The sequence below is a fragment of the Zootoca vivipara genome, chromosome 2 (assembly GCF_965207765.1).
Source record: "Zootoca vivipara chromosome 2, rZooViv2.hap1.1, whole genome shotgun sequence".
Taxonomy (NCBI): domain Eukaryota; kingdom Metazoa; phylum Chordata; class Lepidosauria; order Squamata; family Lacertidae; genus Zootoca; species Zootoca vivipara.
Genome location: NC_142584.1, coordinates 57,423,924 through 57,443,766, shown reverse-complemented (window position 1 = coordinate 57,443,766; position 19,843 = coordinate 57,423,924). Strand labels below are relative to the sequence as shown.

At 40.5% G+C, this 19,843-nt stretch overlaps 1 protein-coding gene across 3 annotated transcripts in view; it reads left to right on the top strand.

The window, feature by feature from the left end:
- KLHL3 (kelch like family member 3) overlaps positions 1-19,580 on the top strand; it is a 48,347-nt gene extending 28,767 nt beyond the window's left edge. For 2 of the 3 annotated variants that reach the window (XM_035105506.3, XM_088661936.1), the window contains exons 6-15: positions 716-825; positions 3,131-3,247; positions 4,439-4,588; positions 6,350-6,467; positions 7,317-7,514; positions 8,035-8,175; positions 9,759-9,887; positions 10,410-10,550; positions 12,246-12,389; positions 13,248-19,580. In XM_035105506.3, coding sequence (XP_034961397.2) covers positions 716-825; positions 3,131-3,247; positions 4,439-4,588; positions 6,350-6,467; positions 7,317-7,514; positions 8,035-8,175; positions 9,759-9,887; positions 10,410-10,550; positions 12,246-12,389; positions 13,248-13,276 — 1,277 coding nt within the window. In that variant the 3' untranslated portion in view covers positions 13,277-19,580. The remainder of the gene's footprint in view (positions 1-715; positions 826-3,130; positions 3,248-4,438; positions 4,589-6,349; positions 6,468-7,316; positions 7,515-8,034; positions 8,176-9,758; positions 9,888-10,409; positions 10,551-12,245; positions 12,390-13,247) is intronic. The other variant, XM_035105507.3, reaches the window with a different exon arrangement.
- The last annotated feature ends 263 nt before the right edge of the window (positions 19,581-19,843 follow it).

The window sequence follows — 19,843 nt, the reverse complement described above, 5'->3', positions numbered from 1 at the left end:
TGGCTATACATTAACTGGGTTGAACAAAATATCTGCATGTTAAAAGTAAGACGGAGCAGATGAGTTCACTTACTAGAAAAAAAATTCACCTTTGAAAAAGTGACTTAAAGCAAATGACATGTTCCTGCTAAGTATAAGTTTCTGCATTTGCAAAATTATTATCACACTCCTACATTTCTACCCTAAAGGGTGGCCTGTAGACCAGTGTATTATGCATGGTTTGGCTGAGATTTGTGTCTGCAAGGGCCACCTGCTGGCAAATAGAGGGATGACATTGTCAATAGCTAATAGAGAACTCCACCTCTGTAGCAGGCAGCTTCCCGGGCTATTACAGGCAACTCTGATTGCTTCTGCCCATAGGAAAGCTGCCTTATACTGAGGCAGGGCCGCTGGTCCATATAACTCAGAATTGCCAATACTTATGAGAGCACTGTTTCAGACAGGAGTGACCTTTGGCAAGCAATGTATGTGCTCTACCCCAAGGTATGGGCTTGTTGTTTTTGAATACAGAGATTCATATGCACAACAGCAGACTGTGCTTAGCACTGCGGCTGTGGAGTTGTCCCTCTTTCCTTGCTTGTGGCAATTCTGTGCAGGCTATGTCATTGTTCTTATTATTTCACAACATAAAATTGCAATATAATTTACTGCTTCTAGTCCCTTCTTTAGACTCATTATAACCTTCATTTTCTCAACTTTTGGTTGTTTTGAACAGAGCAGCATTTTCCTGAAGTGATGCTTGGTGAAGAATTCCTTAGCCTTAGCCTAGACCAAGTTTGCAGTTTGATATCAAGTGACAAACTAACCGTTTCATCAGAAGAAAAGGTTTGGCCTGCTGCACAGTCTGTAATGCAGAAATATAACAATATTGCAGTGTTTTCAGGAAAAGAATGACAAAATATATGGGCACTAGAAGCAGATAGTCTACAATATTTTCAGAAATTGACACATTTTTAAAACATTTAAGGTGGTGCTTCATTGGGGGAACTGTGTGTTTCTAGAGCAACAGTGGAGAACCTGTGGGCTCCAGATGTTGTTGGACTATGTCTCCCATTGTCCTTGACCACTGGCTGTGCTGGCTGGGGCTAATGGGAATCCAGCAGTATCTGGAGGGTCCCTGGTTTAGAAAGTGCTGTCTTGAATCTAGACAGTCAAACAAGCATGCTGAACCACCCGTCACTCAGGGCTCTATAGGAAAAAGCATTTTAAGCATAGTTAAATAAGCTTCATGCAATTACTCAAACTTTCTGATACAGTGGTACCTCGGGCTACAAACACTTCAGGTTACAGACTCCGCTAACCTGGAAGTAGTACCTCGGGTTAAGGACTTTACCTCAGGATGAGAACAGAAATTGTGTGGCGGCAGCGGCAGCAGAAGGTCCCATTAGCTAAAGTGGTACCTCAGGTTAAGAACAGTTTCAGGTTAAGAACAGACGTCCGGAGCGAATTCAGTTCGTAACCAGAGGTACCACTGTATTGATCACTCTTATTTGGAGGTAAGCAGTGAGGGCTGCTGTATACATTGGCCCCTTCCCACATGCTAAATGTTATTGTTTAGTCGTTTAGTCGTGTCCGACTCTTCGTGACCCCATGGACCAGAGCACGCCAGGCACTCCTGTCTTCCACAGTTTGGTCAAACTCATGTTCGTAGCTTCAAGAACACTGTCCAACCATCTCATCCTCTGTCGTCCCCTTCTCCTTGTGGCCTCAATCTTTCCCAACATCAGGGTCTTTTCCAGGGAGTCTTCTCTTCTCATGAGGTGGCCAAAGTGATCCTTCATGGATCACTGCCTTGTCGTGGCGAATGAATGAACTGTGTTGCATTAGCATGCTACTATATAGACAGATAAACGCTTCAGTGTCAGAAGTAAAATAAAAATAAAAGCCTCTTACCTTCCTGTCTGTTTTTAATGATTTTGGAAATAGTTTTAAATGTTTATTTTATTTCACTTGCACACTGATCTCTTTTCAAAGAGCTTGCATTTCCAGGCAGGTTACACTTCAGCAGGACTAAATCACCTGCCTTTAGTATAACTCTGGTGCAAGTGCAAGACAGCAAATTGAGCAATAGTTTAAAATGAAGTGAGTATGGTACTTTTAAAAAATAAAATAAAAATCTCCCTTTAATAGCTTGTTCCAAATTTAATTTGCCCCATGATATATTAGCTTTAATTTGTACATATTTGTGATTAAAAGCCTCTGCTTCTTGTGGTCAAGAGCAAAGGTGGAATTCTGGAAAGGGTAAAATGTGTAAATTAAAGGAATGTGATATCTGGTAACCCAGCAAGGTTATGACTGTTGAACCCTAAGGAAAGATTTGATGCAGATGAAGTCACAGAGCACCTAAATGCAGCTAAGTATCTTGTGCTGCAGTGGGGAAAGGAAGGACAGTGCTTCAGCAGCCACTAATTAGGTTGAAGGGGTGAGAAGATACACAGGTCAAAGTTCCCAATTCTAAAACAGAGTTAAATGAGCAATTAATTAACCTTCTGTAGATAGTACAGCAAGCCAAATAGAATGCAATTAGTGCCACTTTAAATTTAATGCCCCAACCCTAATTTACATTGGCCAGACGATACGGTTTTTTAAAAGTGCCAACGCATTTAAGTGCACAAATGCCATCACCACTTAAGTCCCAAAGTCCCAGCTGGCCTATGCGTTCCATTACATGGTAAGTCATCAGAACATCCTTTCTCTTGAATGTTCCTTCTCATGCCCATGAGTATTTTAAATGTTTTCAGTTGGGAGGTTCATGTCATGAAAGACTCTCTCATTGAAACACATATTTCAAGTTGTCTGACATTGGACTTAGCTCAACAAAAACCAGCATTTAAGTTGTGCAGTACTTATATTCATGGCATTAGATAGTCTTTGTGGTTGAGATTGTACAGTAGACATTTAATACAAAGTTTGTTTGACCCTTCAGAATGCAGAAAACCATACAATCACAATAAAATAAGCCAGTTTTGATTCTTTTTAAATCCATCTTTTTATCATATCTCCTTGCTTTTGAAAATACCTTTAGTTGGTTTTTCCAGACCTATTTCATTACTTGCTGAACCTCTGCTTGAGGTTGGATTTAATGGTTTATGTCCCTTTTTAAAGACAGATGTTTTATTGCTCTTTCCAGGTGTTTGAAGCTGTCATTTCTTGGATAAATTATGAGAAAGAGTCTCGCTTGGAACACATGGCTAAGTTGATGGAACATGTCCGCCTCCCTCTCTTGCCCAGGGATTACCTTGTACAGGTTAGTGTTCTTCTAGTATCTACAGCACTAAAACTTTAATAACATACGCTTGGGCTGCTTGTTTGTGGCTTGCCATCAATCAAAGGGACCTTGGATAGCCTTCATAATTATGTGTTCCATCCTAGCAGATAAACATGTTCTGAATCTCCTTTTCACTTGAAGGTTCTGCTGGGCAGAGAATGAGAGCTAACCTTGTCCATAAAAACTGGTGCAATGTAAAGCTGTCACTTCTGTGTCCTGATATTATAGAAATTTGGGGTATTTGTCTTTAGCAGATAGATTGCTGAGCTTGCTTCACTGATAGATCAAGTGGGGAAGCACTGGAGAAAAGTGCTGCCAGTTTAAATGAAGATGGCCATTCTCTTTGTTTAATATCTACATGCGGTTGCACACTATAGTTATTTCCAAGTTTTCCTTTTCACAGAACTGTTTCTTTTCCTTTTTAAAAAAAGATTTCAAATTTTTAAAAAGGAATGTGGGGATTGGAGCAGCTGACACACAAGCATGCATATCTCCTTGTCGTTTCATGACTGCTGGTTTCTGAAGTTGTGTGAATGTTTTGATTCCTTAAAATACCATGTCTGGAACTGCTAGTGCAAATTAATCTTAGTCACAGTTCAATTATGCAGCTAAACATTCAAAACACAGCCTTTTGCATTGTTTACTTCTAAAGGAGAAGGAGCCCTATGCATTTGTGGAGCTCTGTCTTTTCTGGATTGTGACTTGAGCCCCAAACATGAGGTTTTGGATTGCTGCCTGTGTGTGTGTGTGTGTGTGTGTGTGTGTGTGTGTGTGTGTGAGAGAGAGAGAGAGAGAGAGAGAGAGAGAGAGAGATCTCAAAGCTTTGGTCTCCCAAGTTATAAGATCCCATAGTTCCTTGTCTTCTGGAGCTTGTATTAAGCAGTGTTGTAAATATTTTAAGATGGGATTGCTGTAGTTATGCACTAATCAAAACATTTATACTAAGCTTGCACAGTTTAACACAAAACAAGCATTACTGCGCAGTTGAAGTAGATAATATTGTAGTGAGTGAAATAGGGGAATGGGATAATGATGTGGAAGAATCAGTTTGGGGTTTAATTTGTACTGCTACACTGAAATCATGAATGAGCATTACACCAGCCTGCTAGTGGCACTTTTTAAGAAGTCTGATAATAGCCATTGTACTAATATCTTTGTTGGCATCTTCAGACAGTTGAAGAAGAAGCTTTAATCAAGAACAATAACACATGTAAAGATTTCCTTATTGAGGCCATGAAATATCACTTGCTTCCTCTGGATCAACGGCAGTTGATAAAGAATCCTAGAACAAAACCAAGGACCCCAGTCAGTCTGCCAAAGGTAATCTATTTTTTCTTGCTGAAATACCTAAGATGATGGTCACATGCCCCCTTTACATGGATGGCCATATACACAGTGGTTAGAGTTGCATGATGATTCCCCCTTGAAGGAGGATTGGGTGTATGCAGATATATCTGCACACAATGATCATTTCCCTTTTGCATACGGTACATGAATGTCCATTAAATTGTCAGCATGTTGGAAAGAGACTTCCCACTTTGACCTGGGTAAATGTTTCAACTTTGCTGAAGTTCCTATACATGGTAATGAATAGGCACATTTTTTTTATTTTTTTGCTGGGGCATATGTGTATCAACCCATAGAAGATGTATATTAGCAAACCAACAGTCTTCTTACATCATTGCTAGAATAATTTCTTACCAAACAGAGAAACGTTGCGGTTTCATATTTTGACAACTACTGCTACTCCTATTCGAGTTTTTCTATTAAAGCTGGTTCAAAACCCATTAACATCAGCCACTGTTCCATAAACTTGACTCTGCCACACTACTGCATGGAGAAATGCCAGTCAGAGGCATTGTGTGATTTTCATGGTGCAAAGGCAGCAAAAAGGGAAAGGTTGCTCTGTTAGAGTATGCTGTTATATCCCAGATGGTGTTGGGATGTTGGGTTAAAGTGGTGCCCAAAGCAAACAGCCAGTAAAGGAGCACTATGGTTTTAGTATGTGCATGTGTTTTGAAACCTTTGCCATTTTGAATGCAGCTAGGTTTATGCACACATACACTGTGTGTGTGTGTGTGCAGTGTTTTTTTCTGTGGGGATGCAGGGTTATGCTTATGCTTAAACATTTTATGGATCTAAGTTTGGCCTCATTGAGGGCAGTACTTCAATATGAGTAGGAAAATTGTTGTTGTTGTTTAGTCGTGTCTGACTCTTCATGACCTCTGGAGCAGAGCACGCCAGGCACTCCTGTCTTCCACTGCCTCCGGCAGTTTGGTCAAACTCATGTTGGTAGCTTCGAGAACACTGTCCAACCATCTCGTCCTCTGTCATCCCCTTCTCCTTGTGCCCTCAATCTTTCCCAACATCAGGGTCTTTTCCAGGGAGTCTTCTTTTCTAATGAGGTGGCCAATGTATTGGAGCGTCAGCTTCAGGATCTGTCCTTCCAGTGAGCGCTCAGGGCCCAGAGATGCATTTTAAATAAAAGGACACATTCTACTCATGTAAAAACATGCTGATTCCTGGACTGTCTGCGGGCTGGATTGAGAAGGCGACGGGCCTTAGGTTGTCTTACCCCCTGATCTAAGCAAACACAGAGCCATTAAATGCTTGTTCAAGTAATTCCCCCCCCCCAAAGTATCATGGTAATTATAATCTCCCTTTGTTAAAACTAGTCTCTCTTGATACTAAGCACCATCAGCATTTCCGTTGTTCTTAGAATTTTCATATCATTGCTAGGCTGTTATCACATGCTTTTATTAAAATGTAGCTCTTCTGGGATCTGAACTAATTACCTTTTGCAAAGGAAGCTAGATAATCTGTGAAAGCTAGAGTACATAGGCTTTGCCCAAAGGCTGCAATCAGTATTTTATCCAGTAATGTATTGACTGTACTGCCAAGTTCAATATCATGCAAATGCCAACCTCTGATGCATCTGAAGCAAAATGTTCTTTTTTTTCTTGAATGAGTTCTCACATAGCTGATGGTGTCCTATTGCCATTGAATGCCCCAAATAATCTCAAGGATTTCTGTTTGCTGTTGAAAATGCTCTAATGATAACTTTCCTCCCTTCCTACCAAGGTAATGATGGTGGTTGGTGGGCAAGCACCTAAAGCCATTCGGAGTGTAGAGTGTTACGATTTTGAGGAGGAGCGATGGGATCAAGTTGCTGAACTTCCTTCTCGGAGATGTAGAGCAGGTAAATATTTTCTCTTTAAAAAAAATAGCCTCAATCATAATCCCAAAAATTATTTAGGGTAGATTTTATATATTCAGTTGAATTTTAGGCTATACAGTAAAACATTAGAGTTAGCCCTTCTCTGTTAACAGATCCAGGCTCTCTTGGATGAGACTGATTTTCTAGATCCATTTCAGTTGGTGTTTAGGCCTGGTTTTGGCATGGAACATACCTCTGTCACCCTGTCGGGAGAGAGACGGGAGTGCAACCCATTGATTCTGCTTGATCTCTCAGCAGCTTTTACTATGTTAGTTGTGTCTGGCAGGCAGTTATGCTTGTTTTGACAGAACAATCTCCTCAGTGCTATGCTGAATTCCATCCAGTAATAACAGTCTCATGTACTCCAGCAGCCAGCGAGAGTCATTTCACATATCAGTACTTTTGTGTAAGCTGAACATACATAGCATGAGTGCAACAAATGTGATTTCAGATATTGTGCTCTATTCCCCTTGTTTGAGCGTACATTTGTTGGCAAACCCAGCCTTTTTTATGTAATGTATGAAATAGTGAAATGCTTCACTATGGTAATGGTGCCATGTGAGCCCATAACATTTGAAAGCTTGCTTTTCCCATGGATCAGACCTATTGAATAGAGAGATTCCATGCCAGTGCCAGGCTTACCCTCTCATAGGCCTGATTCATGAAACAAGCAGCATTCAAACTTTACAGATTCCATATGTAGTTGTCACCACACTGGAATATTGCTTGGTGACCTTCCTGAACTTCTGGAAGGAAAAAGTGAAAGAAAATAATTGTCCTATAGGCATGACCTGCCTCCCATTTTTCTGTCTCCCAATTTGTTTTTAACAGGGGTGGTATTCATGGCAGGCAAAGTCTATGCTGTGGGAGGTTTTAATGGCTCTTTACGAGTCCGAACAGTAGATGTATATGATGGAGTGAAAGACTTGTGGACGTCAATAGCCAGCATGCAAGAAAGACGAAGCACTTTAGGGGCAGCTGTGCTAAATGAACTCCTCTATGCTGTTGGTGGATTTGATGGAAGCACAGGTAGGTTGCTGAACAAACAAAACTGGGTGAATGCTGTTCATATCTTCGCTCTTAAACACTTTACAAGAACTGTAGAACTTCCTTTGAATTCAGTGCTCCTGATGCTACATTTCAAATCCTCTTCTTTATAAAACAACAAAACAAAAACCTTTGTTACAATCTGTTTTATTATGTCCTGGCGTAGTTTTCTGCAGTGGATGGAAGAAATCCTTGGGTGGGTTGTAATTCCCAGTCATTTTTTCAATGCATGGTTGTTGAGTAATCACAAGTGATGAGAACTGGGGTGGTATTTTGAGATATAGATTCTCAGTGCAAAATTATTAGTATTGGGTTTAGCATCCAGTTCCTGATCCTGAAGTAGTCTCAACCTGCTTCCTTTCCCCTTTTTGTCTTGTAAAGATTAATACAAGAGTATTGTCTGGAAAAATTAAGTCAGGATGGTAACTGTGACAACAGAGGGATTATACTCTGCTAAATTAAGGATGTAGAAAACGTGCCTTAATATTATTTTCAAAAATAGGTCTTGCATCTGTGGAAGCATATAACTATAAGACCAATGAGTGGTTTTTTGTGGCACCTATGAACACAAGAAGAAGCAGCGTTGGAGTTGGGGTCGTGGAAGGTAAAGACAGCAAACTGCTGCATTGGCCGCATCAGCACAGTTAAGTGTGATATCCTAGCAGCAAGCACTTTTTCAAAGACAAAAAATTCAGGCAGTTAACATTGTCAGACTACACTGCATTTTCCAAAAATCACTCTCCCATCTTGAATGGGAACAGGCTGAGTACAGTAGTGACTGAGACATGTTTAGTTGTTAAGTTGTGGGGTTCTCTCCCCCCCCTTCTCTACTGTGTTGGGAAGGTTATCTTAGTGTTTTGCCATCTGGCCTGGTAGGTATCAAGGCACTGGGAGGAGGGACAAAACCTAGTCCGTCTACTCTGCATCACATAATACATCATCTGTAATAAAAAGTGATACTGAGTATGCCTCACCTGCAAAATCACTGAACTCTGTAAGTTTCAGGGACGTCAATCTCACAGTTCTGCCTAGGTCCTAAACCAGGAGTCAGGAATATTTTTCAGCCCAATGCCAAGCGCCGCCGTCGCATTCTCATTTTTTTTTGGGGGGGGGCGTATGATGCTGGTAGGTTGGGCAATAGATGTGTCCCTTAACCTTTGCACAGCAGACTACGTTCCATAATTTTCTTCTTACACCCCCATATCTCTCCATCCAGGCAAGCAAGAGGCATTGTCACAGCTTAAGGAAAAATTCCACCTTGGCAAATGCATTTTAGGTGGACTCAGAGTAGGGTTAGCAGCAGATGTGAGCTTGGAAGAGTCCTTGAGTCCCTGGACCCCAGATTCCCCCCTCCTGGCTTACACTGGTTTTCCTTGTGCCTCTTGATATGATTCGCCAACCAGAGTGGCTGGGGAAACCCAGATGGGTGGGGTATAAAATTATTATTATTATTATTATTATTATTATTATTATTATTATTATTATTCACGATTCACAATTTAATGAATGGAGTGAGAGCTACTTCGTTACACTCAGTGTGAAGAGAACTGGAAGGACTATCAATGGCTCTTTCCGTGGCTCTGTGTCTCCATCTTGTGGGAAGTAGATGTTTCACATCTTCTGAAGCGGGGAGATATGCAAGGTGTGTCAGGAATTTGGGAGTTTTTTCACACTCTGTAAGTTCTGACAATGATTTTAAACCTCCTTGTTTCTGTGCCCTCAGAGACGTCATCCCAACTATCCTTACCTAAATATTTCCCCCGCTAATTGGTTCTCTGTATTTCACTGTGGACGCTTGGTATAACGCTTTCCCTATTTCCAGAGGTTTTTTGTTGGATTTTTAAATACGGATGGCCGAAAAGGTCTTCTCCCCAAATGAAATTTTGGTAGAAATAGCAGGGTTTTAAAGACGTTTGCACTGGATCCGGGAGAAGTACATTCTCACCCGTTTTGTAACATGGCAAATAATGGAACAACCTTCTGCAGCGAACTATCCTTGAGAACATCTCACTTAGCAAGTGTTTGTTGATCTGAGCATTTGGTATACATGATGAGGGTCAACTGAAACATGTTATACGTACAGGTATTTATCAAGCTAGTAGGCGGCTATCACAAAAGGATTGTGTAATTTACATGATACAAATGATCAATGATGAAATGTTCTGAAGTGCTAATATTGCCAACTGCTCCTGTTGATGTTCAGTGCTGCAAATTAATTTTTTCTAGGTAAACTCTATGCTGTTGGTGGTTACGACGGAGCATCACGTCAGTGCCTTAGTACTGTAGAACAGTATAATCCAGCTACAAATGAGTGGGCATATGTGTCGGATATGAGTACTCGCCGCAGTGGTGCAGGTATCTTACTGTGCTGTTTTTCCTCCTTGTGTAGTTGTCACAGCTAAATCTCTCAACAGTACCTAAGTTTGTTACAAGAGCTCTTGAAAATAGTACCATTTTCCTGGCAATGTGTGCTAAGACTAATGATACAGTATTGTCATACTGTTCTCAAATGCTAGGCCTGTAATCGTAGTATAAGGGGAGGCCCGTGCAGGATTGGGGGCAGGCCAGGTACACTTGCTCCAGGCCTCGGAGGGCTAAGTTGGCTGTGGGGGCCCACCAGGGACCGGCTACTTTTCTGTTTGTGTTCATAACTTTATTCTAACAAGACTTCTGCCCCGGATCTTAGGCATTCTCTGCAAGGGCCTTTATAAGGGTATGAATTGTCTTTCTGCAAGGGATTCCAGTGTTTGGACATGTGAGGAGAACTCCTACTTTAAATATTTAGCTCACCTTTATGATGGGGTTGTTGAATGAAACAGCCGCTTAGAAGTAACTTGTGCTCTGAAGCTCTGAGTTGCTGCCCTCTTGTTTTTGCAGGTGTTGGTGTACTTAGTGGACAGTTGTATGCTACTGGGGGACATGATGGCCCTTTGGTGAGGAAAAGTGTGGAAGTATATGATCCTGGAACAAATACGTGGAAACAAGTGGCAGATATGAATATGTGTAGAAGAAATGCAGGTATTTATTTTGTTATTTCCTCCAAGCAACCACAGCACGCTTATATATATTGCCCTTCAGGTGTAAGCAACCTCTCAAAGAAGCTTACAGTAATACTGAAACAAAAACATCAGTTTTATGAAGCTGTATCTTGCTGTTTTAGGTATTTAAAATTAAATCTCCATACTTTATAAGTAGGGACCCAGGTGGTGCTGTGGTTAAACCACAGAGCCTAGAGCTTGCTGATCAGAAGGTCGGCGGTTCGAATCCCTGTGACGGGGTGAGCTCCCGTTGCTTGGTCCCAGCTCCTGCCAACCTAGCAGTTCGAAAGCACGTCAAAATGCAAGTAGATAAATAGGAACCACTACAGCGGGAAGGTAAACGGCGTTTCCATGTGCTGCTCTGGTTTGCCAGAAGCGGCTTTGTCATGCTGGCCACATGACCTGGAAGCTATACGCCGGCTCTCTCGGCCAATAATGCGAGATGAGCGCGCAACCCCAGAGTCGGTCACGACTGGACCTAATGGTCAGGGGTCCCTTTACCTTTACCTTTACTTTATAAGACAGGAAGGCTTGAAGGTGCATGTGTTTTATGCATCTGTATCTGTAGTGAGTAACAAGGAATATGGAATCTAGCAGAGGGAGATTATGAATTCCAAAACGTCTGTTTTCTTTACAAGAACATTTTTCTTGCTCTCATGACTTCACCAAGAACATTCAAATATGGAGCAGATTTTGTCATCTGATCAGAAAGCATAGAAATCAAAGGGTATTTCATTTATGGTCAGAAGGCTGAGCCTTTTATACCCTGCACAGCTCCTAATCCCCTATCCTTGCTGTTCCTGCTGCTCAATCCTTGAATTGTGCCCAGTGCTTTAAACAGGGTTGCAAATGGAGCCAATTTGGTTCATTTTTCATTTGTTACAAAGCAAATTCCAACAGGAAAAAGGTCTTTGTTATCTATATGCCAGTCGCTAGCTGCTTTATAACTGGTGTTGCTTAGGAGTTCTGTGAAACAAGAAAAATCAGTGTAGTTCTTAAATCAGTGGTTAAAATGAGTGCTGTTTTAAAAAGGTTCATTCTGCCATCTTGTTTCAAAATGGTGTACAATTGTCTCCAAACATAGATGGAAACCTCATTGATCTCAGGAACAGTCATGCAAAATTTGGTTACGATATCTAAAGAGATGTCCAAATACATAATAAATTCAGGGATGCTTTTTCCAGATGTCCTCTTGGTGCTATCTCCAAATATCCCTCATGTTATTTTCCCAAAATCCCTTTTATGGATACTGGAGTGTTCTGGGGAAGGGGAAATGGCAACTGCCTGTACGCAGCTGACAGGAAAAAACAAATTAACCCCCTATCCCCACTAAACTCCCTCATTGATGTGAGTTATGAAGTGAATGTGATAACATTGAATAAATCATGTGCTTATTAACAAAAATGAATGGAATAATGAGTGACTTTTTTTGCACATCCCTAAATATTAAAAAAAAAAAAACCTCTTACCTTGCCACAAGAACAGCTTATGAAAATTAATGATACATTCTGAGTACAATTAGAATGCACAATTTCAGTGTCGATGGTTCATACTTTGGGGTTTCCTGAAGGATCTGGAGTGAATCCAGCCTGAATGCTAGAGTTCCTTCCCCCACCATGCCACAACCATGTAAATTTTAAAATAACTTAAAATAACACATTTTTTTCCTCCATAGGTGTGTGTTCAGTGAACGGTCTTCTCTATGTGGTTGGAGGAGATGATGGCTCTTGCAATTTGGCATCTGTAGAATACTATAATCCTGTCACTGATAAATGGACATTATTACCAACAAACATGAGCACTGGAAGAAGTTATGCAGGTAAGCAGTACATTGAACCAGGTGGAAGCAGAAGGATGGGCTGGATGAATCCGCATTTCTCAAATCTCTGCTGTGATTCTTGGCAGGGTTAGCAACGCTTTTTCCTGGTAGAGAAATTTCACTCATAAAAGGAACCTGGGTCTTTAAAATGCTACTGATTGGCATGCAGAAATCCAACAGATGACATTTCCCCATCTCTGATGTCCATCTGGCAAAGATGCATCTGTTTAAATTCTGCCTGCTGTGTGGCCATTACAGGCAAGAGAGTCTCTGGTCAGAAAAGAGTCGGTACCCCAAGTGTTAGTATCTTGAGCTTTCTATAAGTCCCAGTGCAAGTAAAAGGTTACTCCAAAAATCATCTGCATGGTGGCCCATCTACACCCCTATCTGGACAACTACTGTTGTGTATGCTCTAGTAATCTCTAGGTTATATTATTGCAACATGTTATACATAGGACTGCCTCTGAAGACGGTTTGGAAACTTTAGCTAGCACAGAATTCGGTGGCCAGGTTGCTCACAGGAGCAAGACAGTTTCAGCATATTACACTAATTCTGGCCTGACTCCACTGGCTGCCAATTGGTTTCCAGGCCCAGTTTTGCTGAGTTTGACCTTTAAAGCCTTAAATGGCACAGTACCAAAATACCCCAAGGACTATCTCTCTCCATATGAACCTACCCAGACCCTAAGACTCTGAGGCCCTTCTTTGTGTGCCTTCTTCACAAGAGGTCTGGAGAGTTTTCTTATTTTTATTATGTATCTTGTGGTTTTGTGTAATTTTATGTTGTGAACCACCCTGAGATCTGCAGGTTAAGGGCGGTATATAAATTTAATGCATGTGTACTTTCTTCCCTTGTAGGTGTAGCTGTGATCCATAAACCATTGTGACACATGTTCACGTGACTGCAAAGACAAGAAATAATGGCCATCTTGCTTGGTGGGTTTTGGAAGATACTGAAATCTGACTCTTAACTGCCACACTAATATTGCACTCCTAGCATGACAAGTATGTGCTAAGACCATCAACCTCTGCTCAGCGATGGGCAGTGCAGCAATGTGAAAAGTCTTGCTGTGAACATGTTCCAGAAATGAGGTGTTGCTTGTTTTTCTTGGTGCAATCTGCTGTTTTATGTACAGTCAAGACTTGAGTTTGAACTGAATTTCTCAAGAGCAAGGAAATGTATCTCTATGGCATGTAACTAGGAGAAAGGGTATTTTGAAATACTTCACTACTGAAGTAGCATATACACTATAATATGTTCTAGAAAGCATTTCCTATTTACTTACCAAACCTTTTAGACAAATCTACTACTGAGACTGGAATTTTTGAAACAACCCTCGAAAGGAAAGCAGACCTGAATAAATAGACTGGGAGCTCTAGCTCATATGGTATATTGTCCCCATCATATGTACATACACAAGTTGACTACTGTAAATGTGTTATTTAGGACACTGGATGTGTACATTGTATGAATTTTATCCTAGATGTAGAACTGCAATTTTCAAACCTATTTTGTATATGTGGTTGGATGATCCAAGCAGCGTCTTTCTCTAGGGTAAAAGCATACGTGAACTACCCAAAGACTAGTAACCACACTAAAATGTAAGGTTCTAGAGGTGGGCTGGGGGGGAGGTATTGCTATTTAAAAATGAATTCTGACCACAGTTGACATTGAAAGGGGTGGGGAGTCATAACATGGTGTCGCTTAACTATTGCCAACAATTCAGAAAACCCAGACTGCACCTGCTTGTTAACGGGCATCTGAGTACCATGGAAGAGTATTTTAAATTCATCAACTATGGTTTGTCACCAGATTTCCAGGGTGGTGGTGGGATTCAGTAGTGGATTCCAGGGTTACAGCCAGGTTTGGAGAGCTGCATCCAACACAGTCACTTGTAGGATGATATTGTACATGAATGATATTGTCACGAGCAAGGGCTGAGAGTACCAGGGAAGCCCATCTGAGCAAATGGGACTTCTGAATAACAAACTGGGTGGTCAACCTTCTATCCAGAACAATAATCTAGTAAATACTACCCAAGTTTAGATTAGAACTTCACCCATCCCTTTATACCTCTTGCATTTGGCCAAATACCACAAGTTGCCCAAGATTTAAAAACCTTTAAGTGTCTTAATGCTTCCACCATGTAGTTGGTTAAGGCTGCAGTGTTATGCATAATCACCTTGGAGTAAGCTCTATTGAACTCAGTGGAGCTTACTTTTGAGTAGACATGTATAGGATTGCACAGTAATTCTACCAGCCATTTTTCCTAACTGCTGACCTTTCAAATATTCACTATGTTTTCCTTATTATATATGTGTACTGAAATTACTCAGACTTTTAAGCATTTAGTCCAAAAGGGAGAGAGAAGTGCTTTGGGGGAAATAAGGAAAGCCAGGTCTAGCTAATTGGCTCAACTCAAATCTAAAAAACCCCCAAGCTTCTGTTATGTTCACTGTCATCATCCAACTGAGAATTATTTTGTTCCTAGAAAGTTTGTGTTCTTGTAACTTCCAGCTCTTCTGGGATGTGTAATGCTATATCCTTCCTTCTCTTCCAACCCCTTACTACGTGCATTTTAAAGGGTGTGTGTGTGTGTTTCCCCAAGAGCATTTAACTTATTTCTTATGTAGATAGACAGCTTTTTTATCACTTGCCAAATATCAAGAGTGAAGTAGAATATGTAACTGAACTTGCTTTGAACAAGTGCTAATAAGGTAAGATTCTATTATTTTTGACAAGGGCTTTCATCCCTTAATTGGATATAAAAACAAAACAATTTCCTTAAAAGAGTCTCAGTGCTACATCTTATGATACCTTTTGTACTCTGGCACAGATACTTTAGTACAAAATACACCTGAAGAATGCACATTCAGGGTGCATAATCGCTCTTCAAAACACAAGTGAGCCTGATCGTTGCTTGCTCAACACTTGAGTATTTTAAAGAGGAACATGGCAGTTTCTACATGTGTTTCACCCTCTGTATTTCTGAGAATGCAGCCAGCAGCTAATGAATTGCTTCCAGGGTTGGGGTGGGAAATCTTTTTTCAGGACCTGTTTATGCATTATTCTTTCTGTGTGGAGGATATTAGTCTGCTACATATAGCCCCTGGTCTCTCTCTGTATGAGTTCTGGGCTGTAGCTCTAATGCTTTGCATTGTTTATACTTCTCTAGTGTGGAGAATCTCTATTTTGTTCCTTTGAATGTCTGAGAGCACTGTGGAGATTCTCCACAGGGTAGCAGCAATCTTTAGGGCCCCACAGCCTTATATCTACTCACCTGGGATTAATCTCCATTGAATTCAGTGGAACTTACCTCCCGATAGATATGTAAAGGATTGCATTGTTCAATCACAGTAGCAGATGTGGATCACTCAATAGGCAGAAGATTATTCCTTCAAACCTCCACATGAAGAAATGCAATGTGTAAACCACTTAACCATTTAAATACTATGAGACCTTGCCCTCTCATATTGGTTGAAGGATCATTAAACACTAAGAGTACACCTTACCTCATTTGCTGAATCAGTTGTCGGACACAGATGCACATGTACTGTTCCATTCACCACCAAAGCTGTATGCCAGTCATATATATCCCTTGACAGGCAGTGACTTTTTGAGCTAGCCTGATCTATGATCCATTCTGAAATGGCACCTATGTCTATATAACATCTGGAAAAATTACCAATAAACACATGGTGTACTGAGTGTTCATAAATAGTCAGGACCATAAATGGCCTTGCTCTCAGTCACTTACCCACTAGCAAATGGTATATGTCACTCCTTCAGTGTGTAAACTTGCAGTTAATGCAAGTCAAGTGACCTCATTTTTCAGCTATGCAATATTATCGCTACATAATAAACCAGCTGCAATAGCCCCTTTAAAGCGCATTTGAAATATCTCGCATTGTGTGTGCATTTTTAATATTTGTACTGTGCCGATAATCTGAGCCAGATCCTTTCAAAGGTTGCCTTTTTATAGGGCTTGAAAATAATAGCTTTAGAGCTTGCAAATTTTAATGCAGCTATTTTTGTAAGATAATTCTGAAGAGTTCTTGGATCTCCTTTGATTTTGGTGGCATTATGATTAGTGTCTAATCCTTACACCATGGGCCCAGTTCTCATCAGCCATTTGTATATGGTGTCTTGTATATTTTTGTTTGAAAAAGGGAAAATCCTTTGGCTTCTCTTGATTTTATGAAAAGGACACTTCTGGACTTCGTGTTAATTAACTGTGTATTGTTTCTTCCATGATTAATAACACCATAAATTGCTGGATTTATAAGAAAACAATTGAATTTATTTTTTTGAACTTTGAGTTATGTTTAGCTTTCTGTACTGTTTGAGCTGGACAAACAGTGCACAAAGTATTTGTGTATTAATACTGCTGTATTTCTCTCTCTCTGTGTGTGTGTGTCTTGCTCATACCTGAACATAATGTTCTGAAGCTAAATGTTAAAAGTCAGAATAATGGTAATAGGTTTGGTTGTCCTCTAACTCCTTTTACAGGTTTTCCTTGGACACCTAAAATTCATAAATCTGTTTCTACAAATACTCTTTGATTAAATTGTTGGGCAATCTTTTATCCAGAAGCTGGCTTGTCAGGTTGTGATGAGATAAGAAGATGACCTTCCATAAGAGTTGTGTGTAGGCCCAAAACCTGGACACATCCATGCTCTGCATGTGACGGCAAATGCTTTGCAGACATCCTTTCCCAGAAACTCCCATCACAGAACTCCCACATGCACTTAAATTCTTAAAAAGTAATTTGGCATGACATCAAAGGGAAACTGCTAGTATGCCTGTGGTACCCCCCCCCCCATCTTTCTCATTTAAATTGCTTTTGTAGCATATCTTCAACCTGCTTTTCAGTCTCAAAAATTAAAGGAGTTTTCCAGACAGTCAGCTTTTGGATATAGCCAAAAGCATTATCTTCAGGGGTATTCAGCACTGCACTGTTTCTACAAAAATCAGAAATGAAGCTATTTTTACTGCCCCAGTCTTTTAGCACTGTTTGAATTTTGTGTGCAAGTTTGCCCGAGTAATTCATTTCAACTTGATCCTATTTTATATTTAACTGTGACTGTGGTTAGTATTGCACAACTAAGCCACAAAAACTGAAGTTTTACTTTTTGCACTATTTGTACACCAATGACTATTTGTCCAAAAGCTTATTAGCTTATTCTCCCTATTAACTCATAGGACAAATAGATAGAATAATACAGTGTAATTAAAGTTGATTCACATTTGAAGCATCTGGAATGATATGAAATTTTGAATTTTCTTAAATGGCACTATTTAAATATAGCCATTCTGTTACATTGCCATGCCATTCATAGGTTTTATTTAATAGTAAAAGGGAATAGTCTGTCAACCCTGTAAGAATGGTAGCTTTGCCAAAATGTTTCATTGGTGAAAAATATAGTGGCTACATTTTATATGCAGTGTGAAACCGTGGTTTGGTGTCATGTATATGAGCAAGCTTAACTTCAAGATATGTACATGTATTTCTCTCCTTGGCTGGCATAGTTTCAAAACTGACTTCCATATTTGGTTCCTACACCCAGTCTCAAAACACAGCTTAATCATGGTTTATGGGCAAACCATAGCCCTGCTCAGGTGTTATGCCTGAACAGGAAATGTCCACTCATGTAGGAGACACAAGGTCACATGCTGTCCTGGCCCTGCTTGCTCAGTCTTCAACCTTCCTGTGTTTATCAGGAAAGGTTTGAAAGGGGCTTTTGCCAGCATTTCCTTGAATACAAATACAGTGGTACCTCTGGTTAAGAACTTAATTCGTTCTGGAGGTCCGTTCTTAACCTGAAACTGTTCTTAACCTGAAGCACCACTTTAGCTAATGGGGCCGCCGCAGCCATGCGATTTCTGTTCTCATCCTGAAGCAAAGTTCTTAACCGGAGGTACTATTTCTGGGTTAGCGGAGTTTGTAACCTGAAGCGTTTGTAACTTGAGGTACCACTGTAGAAGCCCCCTCGTGGTTCCTGATTGCACAGAGGTTTCTACTTCTGCTCAAGTCAGCAGTGGTAAAAGGGCCCCTTCAGACTGTTCAGATAAACAGGAAGGTCAGGAACAGAGAGGGTGGAGAAGATGCACATGGGGACGTTGGGGAGCATGGGAGCCCTGTGTCTCCTACGTGGATGATGATTTCCTGTTCAAGGTTGAGCAAAGCTTATGTCTGAGGCATATCCTAGTTTGCCATGTTTGGATACTATGACAACTGGAAGCCGGTAAGGGCGAAATCCCATTGGGTGATGCTTTTCTGACAGCTGCTAGCCAGCACTAGTAAGGCTGGCGGGAGATCCTGTCCAAGGCCCTCTGGCAGGGACTGTGCAGACTTGGTGTTCCGGCACTCCCTCTAAAGCAGGCATCCCCAAACTGTGGCCCTCCAGATGTTTTGGCCTACAACTCCCATGATCCCTAGCTAACAGGACCAGTGGTCGGGGAAGATGGGAATTGTAGTCCAAAACATCTGGAGGGCCGAAGTCTGGGGATGCCTGCTCTACATACTGGGGCTGACCATGCAAGGGGAGGAGGGACCCTGCAAGCCCCAGAGACGGTTTTGCTCATGCATGCAATACCAAACTATGGTGGAATGAACTCATTGTTTGATTAATATATTGTGGGCATAAGAATACAGTAAACCTTTTTTCATGAGATCCTAAATTATTTTATTTTCTTGTACAGTAGTGATAATGCTAAGTTTAATTTGTAAATATATTGTATAAAATATGTTTTAAGGCTAACAGAAGATTGTAATAGCGTTCACCTTGAATGCACAGATTTTTTAAAATAATAATAATAAAATAGACTGAGAAAATGTAGCTGTGATCCATATACAAATTAATTCAACATGCTAATATTTCTTAGGTTTACAGCCCACTCCTATGCATGCTTACTCAAAAGCAAGTCCCACGTTGTTCAGTGGAACTTATTTGAAAGTAAGTGTATGTAGGATTGCAGCCTTAGTTAAGATCATACTGCACATTACATCTATTGGTTAGTTCCTTATAATTGCTGGTTACTGCCATGGGACCAACTGGTTTGTGATGCAATTCTGTTTCTTTTCAGAAGCAAAACCTAGAATTTAAACTCCATAAAAATGTTAACAACAAAAGGTCAAATCTGTTCTCAAGGACATTGAATTTTGGGGGAATAAAGTTGAGCAAATGAAATTGATCTTGTGTTTATTCTGATTCTGCCAATGTTTTGGAGTTACAGTGAATGAAAATGTACGACCAAAATAATAGAACCATAGAATTATTAATGATTCACTGTCAATAATCCTAATAATTTGCTGCATGTGTACACCAAGAGGTCAAAACCTGCATGTATCTAAGCAGGCAATGGATAGTCACTTGAAAAAAATACTGAGATTTTTGATGCACTACTTATCACATGGTATAGGCAAATCATTTTACTTGGGAAGAAAAATCTG